Here is a 16,658-nt window from a genome sequence, read left to right on the forward strand (position 1 = left end):
GTATACAAATTGCTGGTCAGAAATACTGGGAACTTTTCCTGTGGAGTTCTAGTGAGTGGCCGGGCTGGGGGTAGGGACCAGATACCCTGGAGCACCTCAGCGATAGATGCTCCCCAGGGAAGTTTTGCTGGGAGCAGAAAGCGCTCTTATCCCCTCTTTGCCTGTTCTGAAGGAAAGAGTGCCAACCAACAGTGTGTTCTCTGTTTGAATTTGGGTTTATACAAAATGCTTTACACCAATTATTCATATAATCTGTATGTTTAAAAACATTTATTTATATTTATTTGGAAGGCACAGTTACAGAGAGATAGAGAGAGGGATCTTCCATCTACTGGTTCACTCCCCAAATGGCAGCAAACGGCCAGGGTTGGGCCAGGCCGAAGCCAGGAGCTTCTTCCTGGCCTTCCACATGGTGCAGGGGCCCAAGCACTTGGGTCATCCTCTGCTGCTTTCCCAGGGCTAAGCGGGGAGCTGGATGGGAAGTGGAGCAACTGGGACTTGAGCTGGCACCCATATGGGATGCTGGCACTGGAGGCAGAGGCTTAACTTGCCATGAAACAACACCAGCCCTGAATGTATAATTTTTTTTTCCTGGACAGGCAGAGTTAGACAGTGAGAGAGAAACAGAGAGAAAGGTCTTCCTTTTCCTTTGGTTCACCCCCAAAATGGGCGCTGCGGCCATCGCGCTGTGCCAATCCGAAGCCAGGAGCCAGGTGCTTCCTTCTGGTCTCCCATGTGGGTGCAGGGCCCAAGCACTTGGGACATCCTCACTGCCTTCCTGGGCCACAGCAGAATTGGACTGGAAGATGGGCAATGGGGACAGAATCCGGTGCCCCAACCGGGACTAGAACCTGGGGTGCCGGCTCTGCAGGTGGAGGATTAGCCAAGTGAGCCTTTGGCCCCGGCCCTATAATACTTTTACAAAATTTTTGTGGGGGCTGGCGCTGTGGCACAGAGGGTTAATGCTCTATCCTGAAGCATCGGTATCCCATATGGGTGCCATTTTGAGAACTGGCTGCTCCACTTCCAATCCAGCTCTCTGCTATGGCCTGGGAAAGCAGTGGAAGATGGCCCAAGTCCTTGGGCCCCTGCACCCACGTGGGAGACCTGGAAGAAGCTCCAGGCTCCTGGCTTGGGATCAGCACAGTTCAGGCATTGCAGCCAATTGGGGAGTGACCATCAGATGGAAGACCTCTCTCTCTCTCTGCTTCTCCTCTCTCTGTGTAACTCTGACTTTCAAATAAATAAATGTTTTTTAAAAAAACCCACATAGCTCCATTTCACTGCCAAATGCTTAAGATACTTCTTAAAATTTTATTTGAAGGTTTATTTTATTTATTTGAAAGGCAGAATTACAGAGAGGCAGACAAACAGAGAGGGAGAGAAAGAGAATAGGGAGAGGGTCCTTCCATCTGCTGGTTCACTCCCCAGTTGTCTGCAATGACCAGAGCTGTGCCAACCTGAAGCCAGGAGCTCCTTCCAGATCTCCCATGTGGGTGCAGGGGCCCAAGGACTTGGGCCATCATCTGCTTTCCCAGGCTGTGGCAGAGAGCTGGATCAGAACGAGTGTCCATATGGGATGCCAGCACTGCAGGCAGCAGCTTTACCTGCTACTCCACAGTGCCAGCCCAATCCAGCACTTCTTACTGGCACCTCTCTGTCGCGCTGTCCCCCACAGTCCTGCTCTAGTAGCTACTTGGTGTGCAGGTGTGCTCTGCGAGCAGAGGCTAGAGAAAGCTGAAGGAAGGGGAGTCGAGGAGAACAGCAACGGGCTTTCGGGGTTTGTGTATTTGGAGGTTTGGTGGCTGACTTTCTGACCCTTTCCTCAGCTCTGCTCTCGCTCTCCCCCTTCTCTCTCCCTCTCTCCCTCTCCCCCCTCCCTCTTTCTCTCTCCCTCTCTCCCCATCTCCTTATCTCTCCTTCTTCTCTCCCTTGCCCTCTCTTTCCCTCTCTCCCTCTCTGTCTCCACACCTGATCATTTGCGATGTCCACACTATATTTTGAATGTCACAGTTTCTGTGATGAAGTGTCTCCGGTTTTGCCTTAGGTAGTCTATAGTATGTTCAGATTGACCTTTTTAAAAAGATTTATTTAAAAGACAGAGTGACAGAGAGAGAGAGACACACAGAGAACTGCCATCCTCTGGTTCACTCCCCAAATGGCTGCAATGGCCAGGGCTGGGCCAGGCAGAAGCCAGGAGCATGGAACTCCATCTGGGTCTCCCACATGGGTGGTGGGGGCCCAAGCACTTGGCCAGTTTTCCACTGCTTTCCCAGGGGCTTCAGCGGGGTGCTGGACTGGTAGAGCAGATGGACTCAAATCATTGCTCATATGGGTTGCTGATGTCCTCAGGGGTAACTTAACATACTGCAGCCCAACCCCCGGCAGCTAGGTTATACCCTTTGAAGCAGACATATGAAGGTTGTTAATTTGGTTTGCAGTCCTTGTAAGTTTTTTCACTTAAATTCTGATTTAAGAAAAACAGGATTGCCTCGTGTCAGTTCTTCTGGTGGCCTCTGCAGTAGAGAACTGTGCCAACGTTGGTTTGTCTGTAAGGTCTGCTCCCCTTCCAGCATCCGGGAGATGAGCACACACCAGAGGACAGGTTTAGACCCTCGGTGCTTTCCTCCCGCTGGCATGTCTGACACGGGTGAAGGAAAAATGACCTGTAGACTTGGTGTTAAATCTTTAAGTGCCATTTAGTTGATTGACACAGTGGAGAGTATGGCCACTTTCGACTTCATTGCATTGAGCAAAAAAGCCCACGCAGTGATAACAAGCAATAGGGGTACCAGACCTATCCTTGTCAATCCGTGTTAGTCCTTTCGCACTTTGCCCCCATATATTTAAATTATTGTTTACCAGATTGTCGTCAGCTGGTTTATTTACATTGCCTCAATTACTAGTGGGGCTGAGTGTTTTCCCACCATCTCTGTCTTTGTAGTATATCAATTTTCACTAAAGAAAACCTTCTTCACTCCTGTTACCTTTATGACCTAAATACTATCATCTTCTCACCATAAGTTTCAAAAGATATGCCCACAGTCCATTATTCATTTTATTATGACTAGGTAAGAGGGAAGGTATCACCTTTCTAAAATTTTATTCTCTCACAGAGGTCTTTTGTTTTTCTGGATCTTGCTAATATTCTTGTGTTTTCTCTCTCTGTATTTTTCAGGAGATGGCCATGACAACATAGAAACACAACATGGAAGAAGAAAAGGAAAAGCACGCCATAAATTTACACCTGAGGAACTGCACATACTGAATCAATCATTTGCAGAGAGTCCTTATCCCGACTATACGACCAAGGAGGAACTGGTCAAAAAACTCCATTGTTCGTTTTACACAATCGAGGTACATAAACTACGTAGATATTTACATGAATATGTCTTTGTGGACAATAATAAAAAATCAACTAATTATGAAAAAGTATAACAGCATTTCATCACATAAAACAGCGTTGAAATTTGGTCCCATTTCTTCTTCATCACATTGTGGATGTGACTATATTAAAGTATAGTATGTGTTATTTTTGAAAAAGATTTATTTATTTGAAAGTCAGATTTACACAGAGAGAGAGGAGAGGCAGAGAGAAAGAAGGAGAGGCAGAGAGAGAGAAGGAGAGGCAGAGAGAGAGAGCAAGGTCTCCCATCTGCTGGTTCACTCCCCCCCTGGCCTCAACAGCCGGAGCTATGTTGATCCAAAGCCAGGATCCAGGAGCTTCTTCTGGGTCTCTCATGTGGGTACAGGGGCCCAAGCACTTGGGCCATCTTCCACTGCTTTCCCAGGCCATAGCAGAGAGCTGGATTGGAATGGAGCAGCCAGGACTTGAACTGGTGCCCATATGGAATGCCAGTTCTGCAGGTGGCAGCTTTACCTACTACACCACAGCGCTGACCCCAATTACTCTCATTTTACAAAGGAGAAAAAGTAAAGAGTAGAGGTTCCACAAAACACTTAGAGTAAGGTATGAAGTAATACTGCTAAGTTATGGCAGACGCTTGTTTGTTTTGGGTATGGCCTTTGAAGAAAATGACATTTAGAATATGATTTAGAATACGTTGAATTAGGAATTCATTCTGGAAAAGCAGTTGGAGTAAAATAAGCAAGCTAAGGGAATGTATTTTGAGAACAGCTGCTTCACGTCTAAATGCAGAGGGTGCAAATAGGTTGGTAGAAGATTTGGAAAAGTAGGGATTTGCTCATACATAAGGGCCCGTGCCTCCTGTGAAGGCAGATGGGAATCTGGAATTGTGCAAAATTACATGATTTTAATTATCATAAATGTATATTTATATATACATTTACATATCATATTTACTGTAAATGCATTCTCGTATTATAAATATAATAACACAGGAAGCCCCAGGAAATCATGCTTGCATTTTTCATGTCTTACTCAAGGTCACGAAGCAAATCAGTGATGACGCTGATCCTAAGATGAACTACAAAATTCTCCTACATTGGCGAATATATAGACTCGAAAGTAATTTCTGTTTCGTTTCTTTTTTAGAACTGGTTCCAAAATAAAAGAGCCAGACTACCAGCCAAGAAGAGACGCAAAGTGCTTGAAGCCAGGATGCCATATGCACTCCCTGTCCAAGGTCCCCCAGGTGTAAGCCTGCAGAATTCCCAGGAGTGGTCTCCCAACGCTGCCCAGGCATCTGTGCTGGGCGGAGCTCTCTACACTGCTCCACATGCCCAGGAGCGGACTCTCAACGCTGCCCAGGCATCTGTGCTGGGCGGAGGTGTCTACTCCACTCCACCCACATGGGAGGTTCCCAGCCCGCTCTACGGCTCCTGGGATTCTGGGGTTCGAGGTGCTCAAGAGGCACCGAGCTATGCTCTGGAGAATCAAGGGAACGTAGGAGGTGGATCTTTTCCCCGTGGCGTTCCAGGAGCAAGGTTTAGTCATTCTTTTTCATCTGCACCGTATTTTGGGAGGTCCAGGTCAGAGATGAGGGTCATGCAGCCTGATTGGCCTTCCCTGCTACCCGGTGTTCCCAGTGCTCAGGGAGCGATGCAACAGCTGCAGGAGCAGAAGAGCTCTCTTCGTTACCCACCATGTGAAGAAAGGCAGCAGAATGGCTGGGGAACGCACCCTCAGCAGCCCCAGCAGCCTCCGGATTACTGGCAGGAGCCGCCCTCCCAGGACCAGTTTCCAATGCAGCAGAATCACAACAGCGCAGAGAACAGGGTGCCTTTTCCTCTGTCCCAGCAGCAGCCTGGAGATCGTCAAGGTGATGGAGAGCTCACGTTCTTGCAGGTGTTGAGCACAGCTCTGCGGGTACTCAGTTCTCCAACAGAACCTCACGAGCAAGATACGCAGCAAGAAGGTGCCCGAGATGCCCAGTTCTGAAATCTAGGACATTTTGAAAGAGGAACACACCGGTGCCAACTTCTGGGACTAGAAATGTGCCTGCAGGAAATGGCGTTGGGCTTTTGAGTCAGCAGATGCCTGTGATACTACAATTGTGTACCTGGGAGTCGAAGGTTCCTGAAAGAAAGGAACTAGCTCATAGTGTACATCCTTTGTGTGTGTGGCTGGTTAGGGTTGTGGACGTATTTTCTATCATGTTGGCATTTATATTCTTGAAGGACATTTTGTACTGGTAGTTATTGTAGGGGGTTGTGTCATGTTAAACTAGGATTATAGGAGTTAGTTATGCTACCTTTCTTACTATTTTCTATAATTTTGTACAACACTACACTTAGCCCTTCATTAAACGTTTGGATTTTACAATGACGGCTCTGATAGATTCATTATAGGGAGATTTTGCCTCCTGATCTCATTATCGTTGATTAGAAACTATCATTTCTCCTTGAGTAACTTTTGAGATTATGATTTCTAATACTAAGTTCATTTCATCTAGGGATTTTAATTTACTGCTATAAATCATCTGAAGTACCATCAGGGCTTTCATTCGTAGAGTATTTGTGTATGTAAAATGTGTTATTTTCACGTTTTAGACTCACATCTTCTAATCTTGGTGTTTAATTGCCAGCTATTTGTCCCTTGGAAGAAAAGTTTGCAGAAAGACCCAGGTTGCATGGACTCCTTTAATTTTCACCATGGGTGCGGTCCCTCGTTTTGAGCAGTGTATGTGGCTGCCTCCCAGTAGGGAAATGTGAAAAAACAGCTCTCCCCGGGCTGGCGCTGTGGCGAAACGGGTTAACACTCTGGCCTGATGCCGGCATCTCATGTGGGCACCGGTTTAAAACCTGGCTGCTCCACTTCCGATCCAGCTCTCTGCTACGGCCTGGGAAATCAGAAGATGGCCCTTGTCCTTGGGCCCCTGCACCTATATGGGAGACACAGAAGAAACTCCTTGCTCCCAGCTTTAGATCTGCACAGTTCCAGCCGTTGCAGCCAACTGAGGAGTGAACCACCAGATGGAAGTCCTCTCTCTCTCTCTCTCTCTCTCTCTCTCTCTGACTTTCCTCTCTGTGAAACTCTGACTTTCAAATAAATAAATAAATATGAAAAAAAAGCGATATGTCTCCAGAGGCTGGTGCTGTGGTGTAGCGGGTAAAGCTACTACCCCATATGGTTGCCAGTTCAAGTCTCGGCTGTTCCACTTCTGATCTAGCTCCCAGCTAATGCACCTGGGAGTGTGGTGGAAGATGGTCCAAGTCCTTGGGCCCCTACACCTATGTGTGAGACGCGGAAGAAGCGCCTCATCCTGGTACAGGTCCAGCCATTGTGGCCTTTTGGGGGAGTGAACCAGTGGATGGAAGACTTCTGTCTGCCTGTCTGTCTCTCTGTCATTCTGCCTTTCAAATAAATACATCTTTAAAAAAAATCTGTAACTCAGAGAGTAGGATTTAGACAACAGGCAGGGGCATGGGCAGGGGCACAGCATCTAACAATTTATTCTCTTGGCTTGTTTTCCCAAGAATATTCCAAGAAGGGTGATCTTGCAATGCTGTACCCCCAGGGATTGGGCCTCACAGCAAGGAGAGCTGCAAGAGCCCAGCAGCAGTTGGGTTTTGAACACACGATGCGTGCTGCTGTGGGTTGCTTGAGCAGGTAGGGCCCTCTTGCTTCTCTTTTTCCTCTATCCCAGCCACTCCCTCACTCTACAATCCCTCAAAAATGGCTTCTCACAGAGGCAGTAGTTTTAGGGAGCTGTACTTTCCCAGTCTCTTTGGCACAATAAAGCTATCCTTTGAACTGCCGTGGGAGACCGATCATTTGTTGACTCCCCAGGCAAATGGACCCCTTTTGTCTGATATATGGAGGGTCAGGGGAGCTGCTCTAGGACTTGATGAGAAGTGTCCACTCCAAGCTAGAGGGGTGGGCATGCGGCCATATTTGTCCTGTAGTTTGGGGCCTTCTCAATACACAGTTGCTCCTTACGCACAGAACCCTGGAAAGCCAGCCAGTCATTTCCTGCGACCTCTTTCAAAGCAGGACTGGGGACCGGAAGTATGCAAGTGTGTCATGTCCAGTCCTGGTCACTTGGTTGTCAGGCACCACCCAGTGACCGCATGTGGCAGCGGGCACCCAGTCTCTGGCTCTAGCACCTTGCATCTGAAACGGTGCAGAGAAAAGCCCAAGCATTGTTTCTGGTGGGAACTGGGACTTTGCGTCTGGCTACTACAGACCTTCACTCTGTCTGGTGTGTGGAGGCTCCAAGGGGCCCACTGTGCAGTGCGGCACAGTGCAATACTTCCAGCAGGGAGCCAGAATCAGGAACAGCAGGGTGACAGGTGTCAGGGCAGCTGCAGTGTTGACCTGCTGGGGGATTGGGGCAGTTTCTGGTCAGCTCTGTGCCTCCCCTTTAAGGTCTTTGCATGTTCCTCTGCGACCTCTGCTGGCCGGTGGTTGTACTGCAGAATTTTCAGGTGACATAGTGTACCTTAGAAATGCATTATTCATTGACTCAGGTGAGATGTGGTCAAAATCAACTCCTAGAGGACATTTCAAAGGTATTTTTAAGTGCTCCGTCTCCACCGAGGTCCCCCTTAGCTTGGTGAGCCTGGTTGTCCAATCACCACCACAGTGGATTCACAGCAGCCACAGACATGCTGATGGTTTCCTCAACACAGACTGTGTGATCCAGACCCACAGGAGAGTCTGGGTGGGGGTGGGGGACACATCTTCCTCTTTGCATGCCCTTCCTACAATGTCCCAAAGTCACACTGAGCCCCATCGAAGCATCGGGCATGGACGCCTGTGGGGCCACCTCAGGGCTCAGCTCCTGGTCCTCCAGTGGAAAGTGGTTCCTGAGAAGACTTGGCCACTGCCACCCATCCTCAAGGCCACCCCACCTGAGCCGTGCGCCAGAGTGGACCCTGGGTTCGAGTCGCAGCTGCTCCACTTCTGATCCCGCTCCCTCCTAATACGCCTGAGAAAACAGCAGAGGAGGGCCCCTGCATCCTCGTGGGAGACCTGGAAGAAGCTCCTGGCTCTTGGCTTCAGCCTGGCCCAGCACCGGTGATTGCTGCCATTTGGAGAGTGAGCCAGTGGATGGAAGACTTCTTCCTCTGTCTCTGCCTCTGTTGTAACTCTGCTTTTCAAAAAAAGAGAATAAATATTTTTTAAAACCACCTTTCTTTGGACTTTCCATGGACTTGGGCCATCTTCATCTGCTTTTCCAGGCCACAGCAGAGAGCTGGGTCGGAAGTGGAGTATCTGAGACTTGAATCGGCTGCCATATGAGACGTCAGCACTGCAGCCAGAGACTTTACCCGCTATGCCACAGTGCCCTTCCCTCCCCCATTCATTTTCCAACAACACTGTGAGTTGCCATTGCTAACCCACTCAAGGCAGCAAGTCAGTGAGGGAGTAGAAGGTTGCCTGTCTGAGCTGAGCCAACCACCTCCTGTTACAGAGAAGGTGAAGGAGTCCAAGAAGGCAAAAGTCCTGCCTGGAGGGAGCACTCATTGGGTCCTTGGGGATGGAACACACAGCCTCAGTGAGGACCGTCCATGCTGGCCGCTGTTTCAATGGCAGTGCCCAAGAAAAGGCAGAATGGAGGATGGCATGGGGGCCGTGAGAACGAGGACATTGTGGTCAACCCACATGAGAGTCCCAGTGCTCTCCGAGGCTGGACCGTGTGCCCATCTTGTCTCCAAACCACTTTGAACATCTGGCTGCTTTGAGCTCCATAGCAGGAAGTGGGAGGGGTAAGGAGTGGCTGCTTCTGACCTTCAGGAGCTGGGCCATGCCCTATACCGTGTCCTAGAGCCGAAATCATGTCCTTTCCTCTCTGTTCTTCTCCCCAGGCCATGCTGCTCCTCCTCCTGACCCCACTGTTCCTGCTTGCCCAGCCCCGGGGATGCCTGGAAGAAGAGATGAGGACCTACTCCCAGAGGACAGTGAGCAACGCCTGCACCCTGGTCATGTGTGGCCCAGTGGAAGACAGCCTTCCTGGTCGAGATGGACAGGATGGCAGAGAGGGCCCCCAGGGTGAGAAGGGGGATCCAGGTGGAGCTGGGACCAGGGCTTGTCCTGATGGCAGGGGTGAGCGTTGGAATTGTAACCGATCCAGCGCATCTGGATAGCTTGTGACGGAAAACCCGGAGATGGGATCTTCCTTCCAGGGGGTTGGTTCCCTCTTCTGCAGCACCATGTCCATTCCATCGGCTGGCAAGTGAGCAGCTTTCCTGAGCCCCCAACTGCCTCCCTGTGTCACCCAACCCTCCTGGTTCCTCCCCAAGGCCCCAGCTGGCTCCCTCCCTAAGAACAAGCAAATAGTTAGTAAATTACCCCAAATAGTTGGTAAATTACTGATATTTAGGTCCCTCTAGAGCCCTTTTCAGATAGCTAACAGGTGTTCATTGACTAAATGATGCCTACGCAGAGTGTTAAATATCTTCAATATTTAATTAAACTTCACCACATGAAAAGTGGGCAAACATTCAGGCCTAATCAACAGCGTTTTCCCTAACACATTACAGGGGGAGAAGGGAAGCTCACATTTCTTTGCTTGGCCCTATGCTGGGGCATTCAGTGGAGTAGTTCATTTAATCCTCTTAAAGGTCTTACAAGGAATAGGCTAATCTCCCTTGATGGGGAAGGAAACTGATGCAGAAAGGCTAAGCAACAGCCAACCAGAACGTGACAAAGGCATGAGTTTCTTTTATTTTTTTTAAGATTCTTATTTATTTATTTCAAAATCAGAGTTATACAGAGAGAGGAGAGGCAGAGAGAGAGAGAGAGAGAGAGAGAGAGAGAGAGAGAAGTCCTCCAGCTGCTGGTTCACTCTCTATTTTCACAATGGCCGGAGCTACACCAACCCGAAGCCAGGAGCCAGGAGCTTCCTCCATGTCTGCCACACAGCTGCAGGGGCCCAAGGACTTGGGCCATCTTCCTCTGCTTTCCCAAACCATTAGCAGGGAGCTGGATGGGAAGTGGAGGAGCCAGGACACTTTGCTAACCCCTGGGGCAAAATTATTTTTTATTTTATTTTTTTAAAGAGTTTTATTTATTTGAGAGGTAGAGTTACAGACAGAGAGAGGCAGATACAGAGAGAGAGAGAGAGAGAGAGATTCCCTCAGCTGGTACACTCCTCAAAGGCCGCAACGGCCAGAACTAGGCCAGACCAAAGCCAGGAGCCAGAATCTTCTTCTGGGTGTCCCACATGGGTGCAAGGGCCCAAGCACTTGGGTCATCTTCCGCTGCCTTCAGCAGTGACTGCTAAGCCTAGTGGTTATGGTGCCAGTGCCCCATTATGGAGTGCTTGGTTTTGATAACTGACTCTGTTCGCAATTCTAGCTTCCTGTTTTTTAATTTTTTTTAATATTTATTTATTTATTTATTTTTGACAGGCAGAGTGGACAGTGAAAGAGACAGACAGAGAGAAAGGTCTTCCTTTGCAATTGGTTCACCCTCCAATGGCCACCATGGCCAGCACACTGCAGCCAGCGCATCGCGCTGATCCGAAGCCAGGAGCCAGGTGCTTCTCCTGGTCTCCCATGGGGTGCAGGGCCCAGGCACTTGGGCCATCCTCCACTGCACTCCCAGACCATAGCAGAGAGCTGGCCTGGAAGAGGGGCAACCAGAACAGAATCCGGCATCCCGATTGGGACTAGGTCCTGGTGTGCCGGCGCTGCAGGCGGAGGACTAGCCTATTGAGCCGTGGCACCAGCCTCTAGCTTCCTGTTAATGCAGACCGTGGGCAGGGAGCGGTGGCAGTAATAGCTTCAGTCACTGGATTCCTGCCACCCATGTGGGCCACCAGGATTGAGTCCCTGCCCTCAGCCACCATCTGTCTACTTCTCAAATAAATAAAAATTTAAAAAGATAAAAGCCTCTTTGAAAGACACCAGTGTGGTAGGCCTGGCATTTGGTGCAATGCTTGGGACACTTAGGATAGCGCCATCCCATATGACACTGGTGCTAGGCTTCAAGTCCTGGCTCCACCCTCAGTTCCAGTCTCCTGCTGATGCAGACACGGGGAGGCAAAAGTCGATGGATGGCTCAAGCAGTTGGGTCCCTGCCACCCATGTGGGAGACCCGGACAGGATTCCTGGCTCCCAGTTTCGGCTCAGCCTCGTCCTGGCTGTTGTGGGCATTTGGGGAGTGACCAGCAGATGGGAGATCTTGCCCAAAAGTAATAAACACAAATTTCTAAAAAGAGAGAGAAGCCCGGTCAAAAGACGACAGTATTATTGTGGAATTTGGGGAGGGAAGAGTATGTAATAATGGCTCTTTGGTTATTTTGTTAAAGTGAGTCTTTTAGAGACCCATATTGAAATATTTATGGAAGAAATGCTATGATGTCTTGGATTTACTTGGGGATAATGCAGGCCTGGGATGGGGCTGGGAGAGAGGCGTGGGTGGGTGTAAAAGGTCAATGAGATTGGCCGAGAGTTGCCTGTTGTTGAAGCTGTGTGATGAGAGCGTGAGGATGGATGGTCCGACCATTCTGTTTTTGCGTGCACGAGGGTACTTCACAAAGTTCGTGGAAAATGGAAATGAAAAGGTAAATTTATTTGCGTGCAAAAAATTTTGAATTCTGCAGGTTTTTTTTTTTTTTTTATTTTTTTTGACAGACAGAGTGGACAGTGAGAGAGAGAGACAGAGAGAAAGGTCTTCCTGTGCCGTTGGTTCACCCCCCAGTGGCTGCCACGGCCGGCACACTGTGGCCGGCGCACCGTGCTGATCCAAAGGCAGGAGCCAGGTGCTTCTCCTGGTCTCCCATGGGGTGCAGGGCCCAAGCACTTGGGCCATCCTCCACTGCACTCCCGGGCCACAGCAGAGAGCTGGCCTGGAAGAGGGGCAACCGGGACAGAATCCGGCGCCCTGACCGGGACTAGAACCCAGCGTGCCGGCACCTCAAGGCGGAGGATTAGCCTAGTGAGCCGCGGTGCCGGCCAGGTTTTTTTTTTTAATACACATTTTCCATGACCTTTTTGAAGGCTCCTTGTATGGTCTGGAATGTTCCATTCTAAAAGCCAATTGTCTGATGGGATTGTTGGCAAAAAGCACACACTCGTGGGCGGAGTGCACCCACATAAAATGCTCAGAACTAGGGGGGAGGAGGAGGTGTGAGAGACCCCACTGGGGCAGGTCTGGAGGTGGCCGTGGTGAAGGGAAGCCATGCTGTGACTCATTTGTCTCATTTGGAGCTGGGGTGCGCAGCCTGTAGGGGAGACTTCCAAGGAGCGGGAAGAGCTGTTCTCACCCGCAGGGTGGGCAGCTGGGGGGAGGAGGGGCCTCCTTGGTGTGAGTCCGGGTATGTACACACCTCTGCAGCTGTGCCCAAGAGCCTCTCACTCATCTGTTCCCTGGAGCCACACCTGTCCGCCCAAGCCCCCCGCCGCCCTCCCGCTCATACCCTGTCCCCGGCTTAGCAACCCTGCCGGTCAAGTGGGGATCAGCTGGCTTTGGCAGTCTCCCACAACGTGAATTCATTCCTCTTCCTCGGCTGAAAACACCCTGTGCTCTGTGTGTCTGCGATGAGCTCTAACTTGGCCGCCAAATTCCTCCAGGGAAAAGGCCGGGCCGAGGCACAGCCGAACCCCTCACATCTGCACAGAACTGCGCGCTGAGCACCCAGGTGCAACTGCCGATGAGCTCAGCCAGGCCCCAGGAGGTCATCTGAGAGAGAAGGCTTGGAACAGGGTCCTAACAAGCCAGCCTGCCAGCAGCCCCTTCCCCAGCCACCTCCCCTTCCCCGGGGGCCCCCCCCAGCACTGGCTGGGAGGCATTACACAGCCTCTCACTGCGAGGTGGGGAGCAGCTGTCCTCTCCTCTCTCAGCCTCTGCTGTCTCAGCGTGGGGGTGGCCGCGTGGCGCCCCCTCCCAGCTGTGGCTCCCCCAGGAGGCTCCCTGGGCTTCCGGAGCCTGCTGAGAAGCCTCAGGGAGGAGCTCCCAGGACAGAGACGGAGAAAGGAAAGGAGAGGTTGCTTCTTGGACCAGAAATTCCAGCAAGACCTTAACTGGGGGCCTTCCCCATGCACGTGCGTGCACACACACACGAGGCTGTCAGGAAACAAGAGGAATGGCAGCGGCGGAAGGATTACTAGGACGGACCCTGAGCAGCTAAGCCCGAGGCTCCCCAGCCTCCCCTCCCCACCCCGGACCTCCCTGGTGCTGGGTTGTTTCTGCCCTGGCTCCTGATGTACGCCCTGGACAGTGGCCACGGGTGGAGGAGCAGCACTGGGCGCTGGTGAGGGAAGACTGCAGGGCGGAGCCCAGGGGCCGGGGTCGGGGGGAGGCGCCGGGCTGGCTGCCCCAGTTTGAGACGTGGCCTGGGTCCTGTCCTCTGTGGCTCCCCTCCTGCTTCCAGGTCTTAGGGGGAGATCTTTTGTGTCTGGGACCCGGCCAGTAAGAACATGCCTGCAACGTAAAAGATTTCTGTGTGCTGGGTGCGACTCTGAAAGGTGCCGGGAGACCTCGGCGTCACCAGTCATGCCCTGCGCTGGCCAGCAGCTCTGGCCACCTGGGGCCACCTGGGGCCTACTTCCCGTTGACCGCATTTGATGTCATAGGATAATAGCACTCACCACATCCACTGTCTGCATAAACACTTGTGATTCGATCCAAACCATCAGTGTCATTTTGAAGCATATTCAAGTGATTGCATGAGGAACTCCAATCTACAGACAGCTGTCCTGGCTGAAGCTGGAGGAGGAGGCTTGAGCCTCCCACTGGCGAGCTGGGAGTGGAGGAGCATTTGTGTTGCGTTTTCTGGGGGAGGGAAGGGGTCCCTCCCTTGTGTCACTTTCTAGTCCTGCTACGAGCCTTGCAGACTGCTCTGAGCGCTTATGGATGTCACTCCAGCACAGTGAGTGTCTGCTGTGCCGATGTTTTACTCAGGGCACGAGAAAGCTGCCCTGACGAAGAGTCTGCCTCGGTTACCTGCATTAGTTTCCCTTCCGTCAATGCAGAGGCAGATCAGCTGGTGGCCGGGGCTGCTGAGGCAGTTTGCTCTCTGAACATACAGGAAACCTAGGGTACTTAGTGAGGGAGTGAGAGAGCGAGAGAGCAAGCTGGTTTACTCTTGGCCAGCGATGGTCAGGGCTAGACCAGGCTGAAACCAGGAGCCAGGAACTCAATCGAGGCCTCTCACATGGATGGCAGGGACCCAATTACTTGAGCCATCCCCTGCTGCCTCCCAGGGTGTGCATCAGAGGAAGCTGGAATCGGGAACAGAACCCAGCCCCTCTGGTATGGGACACAGGCATCTGAACAGCTAGGCCAGACACCTGCCCTGAACATTCATCTTAATCCACTGAATGAGTTCCAATGAGTTACAATGTAGTAAAACACTTCAAAAACCACAGGATTGCGCCACGGCTCACTAGGCTAATCCTCTGCCTGCGGTGCCGGCACACCGGGTTCTAGTCCCGCTTGGGGTGCCGGGTTCTTTCCCAGTTCCTCCTCTTCCAGTCCAGCTCTCTGCTGTGGCCTGGGTGTGCAGTGGAGGATGGCCCAAGTCCTTGGGCCCTGCACCGCATGGGAGACCGGGAGGAAGCGCCTGGTTCCTGGCTTCGGATTGGCACAGCGTGCTGGCTGTAGCAGCCATTTGGGGGCTGAACTAGCAGACGGAAGACCTTTCTGTCTGTATCTCTTCCTCTCTAACTCTGCCTGTCAAAACAAACAAACAAACAAAACAAAACAAACAAAAAACACCGCAGGATGCTGCCTGTGTGTGTGTGTATGTGTGTGTGTGTATGGATTTTGGTGGATATCTATATCTATATATATATATATAGATAGATATACCCATTTTTGTAAGAAATACCACAATCCTCACCACAGGCCACTGCATCATCCTCTTTCACCCAAAACAAAAGCAGAATCCTGATTTTGGTCCCTGGGGACCTGGATGGTGCTGGACCCTGACAGCTTCCCCAGTGGAACCTGAGACGCTCGTGGGAATGGCTACACTAGTTAAAAGATCTAGGATCTCAGGATTTAAGATTCCTCTGATAGCAAAATAGGAGCTCAATTAAAGCTTTACCTTCAAAAAAGGTCTCAAGAAACACACAATCCATTTTACTTCACTTAATATGTAAGGAGCATGTACAAATCAATAAGAAAAAATCCCAATGCACAAAAGAAGAAAACTGACAATTAGTGAGAATTAATAGAAATGACCAGTATGCCTTTAATTAAAAAAAAACAATTTAACACCAGAGTCAGCACTGTGGCGTAGCAGGTAAAGTTGCTGCCTGCAGGGCTGGCATCCCGTATAGGCACCGGTTCGAGTCCTGACTGCTCCACTTACCATCCAGCTCTCTGCTGTGGCCTGGGAAAGCAGCAGAAGATGGCCCAAATTCTTGGGCCCCTGCACCTGTATGGGAGACCTGGAGGAAGCTCCTGGTTCCTAGCTTCAGATCGGCACAGCTCCAGCCATTGCAGCCAATTGGGGAGTGAACCAGCAGATGGAAGACCTCTCTCTCGCTCTCTCTCTCTCATTCTCTCTGCCTCTCCTTCTCTCTCTGTGCAACTCTTTCAAATAAATAAATAAGTAAATAAATAAAGCTTAAAAAAAGTTCAACTCCAGTAACAATCAAAGAGATACAAATAAAAATAATAAAGACTCTAAAGTATTCTCACAAAAACTCCAGGAGCTGGCACTGTGGTGCAGAGGGTTAAGCAGCCACTTACACTGCAGCATCCCAAACCAGAGGGCCACTGTGCGTTGTAGCTCCTCCACTTTTCTTCTTCTTCTCTTCCCCTTCTTCTCTTTTTTTTTGCAGTTTATTTATTATTATTATTATTATTATTATTTTTGACAGGCAGAGTGGACAGTGAGAGAGAGACAGAGAGAAAGGTCTTCCTTTTTCCATTGGTTCACACTCAATGGCCGCTGCAGCGGGTCACCGCGCTGATCCAAAGCCAGGAGCCAGGTGCTTCTCCTGGTCTCCCATGGGGTGCAGGGCCCAAGGACTTGGGCCATCCTCCACTGCACTCCCTGGCCACAGCGGAGGGCTGGCCTGGAAGAGGGGCAACCGGGACAGAATCCAGCGCCCAACTGGGACTAGAACCCTGTGTGCCGGCGTCGTAGGTGGAGGATTAGCCTAGTGAGCCGCGGTGCCGGCCTCTTCTTCTAAGAATTATTTTATTTGAAAGAGTTACAGAAAGAGGTCTTCCATTCCACCGGTTCACTCCCCAAATGACCACAACAGCCAGGGCTGAACTGATCCAAAGCCAGGAGCTTCTTCTGGGTCTCCCATGTGGGTGCAGGGGCCCA

The 16,658-nt window shown here is 50.7% G+C and overlaps 2 protein-coding genes across 5 annotated transcripts in view; one reads left to right on the plus strand and one right to left on the minus strand.

The window, feature by feature from the left end:
* Window positions 1-16,658, minus strand: part of LOC127482759 (transmembrane protein 254) — a 162,306-nt gene that overhangs the window by 109,927 nt on the left and 35,721 nt on the right. The gene's annotated exons all lie outside the window — the stretch shown is intronic.
* Window positions 2,725-5,724, plus strand: LOC138845485 (cytoplasmic polyadenylated homeobox-like protein 2). The gene is made up of 3 exons (XM_070058313.1): window positions 2,725-2,788; window positions 3,179-3,432; window positions 4,709-5,724. The coding sequence occupies exons 1-3, from the start codon at window positions 2,725-2,727 to the stop codon at window positions 5,360-5,362; spliced, it is 972 nt and encodes a 323-aa protein (XP_069914414.1). The 3' UTR covers window positions 5,363-5,724.

The sequence above is a fragment of the Oryctolagus cuniculus genome, chromosome 15, assembly GCF_964237555.1.
Source record: "Oryctolagus cuniculus chromosome 15, mOryCun1.1, whole genome shotgun sequence".
Taxonomy (NCBI): Eukaryota; Metazoa; Chordata; class Mammalia; order Lagomorpha; family Leporidae; genus Oryctolagus; species Oryctolagus cuniculus.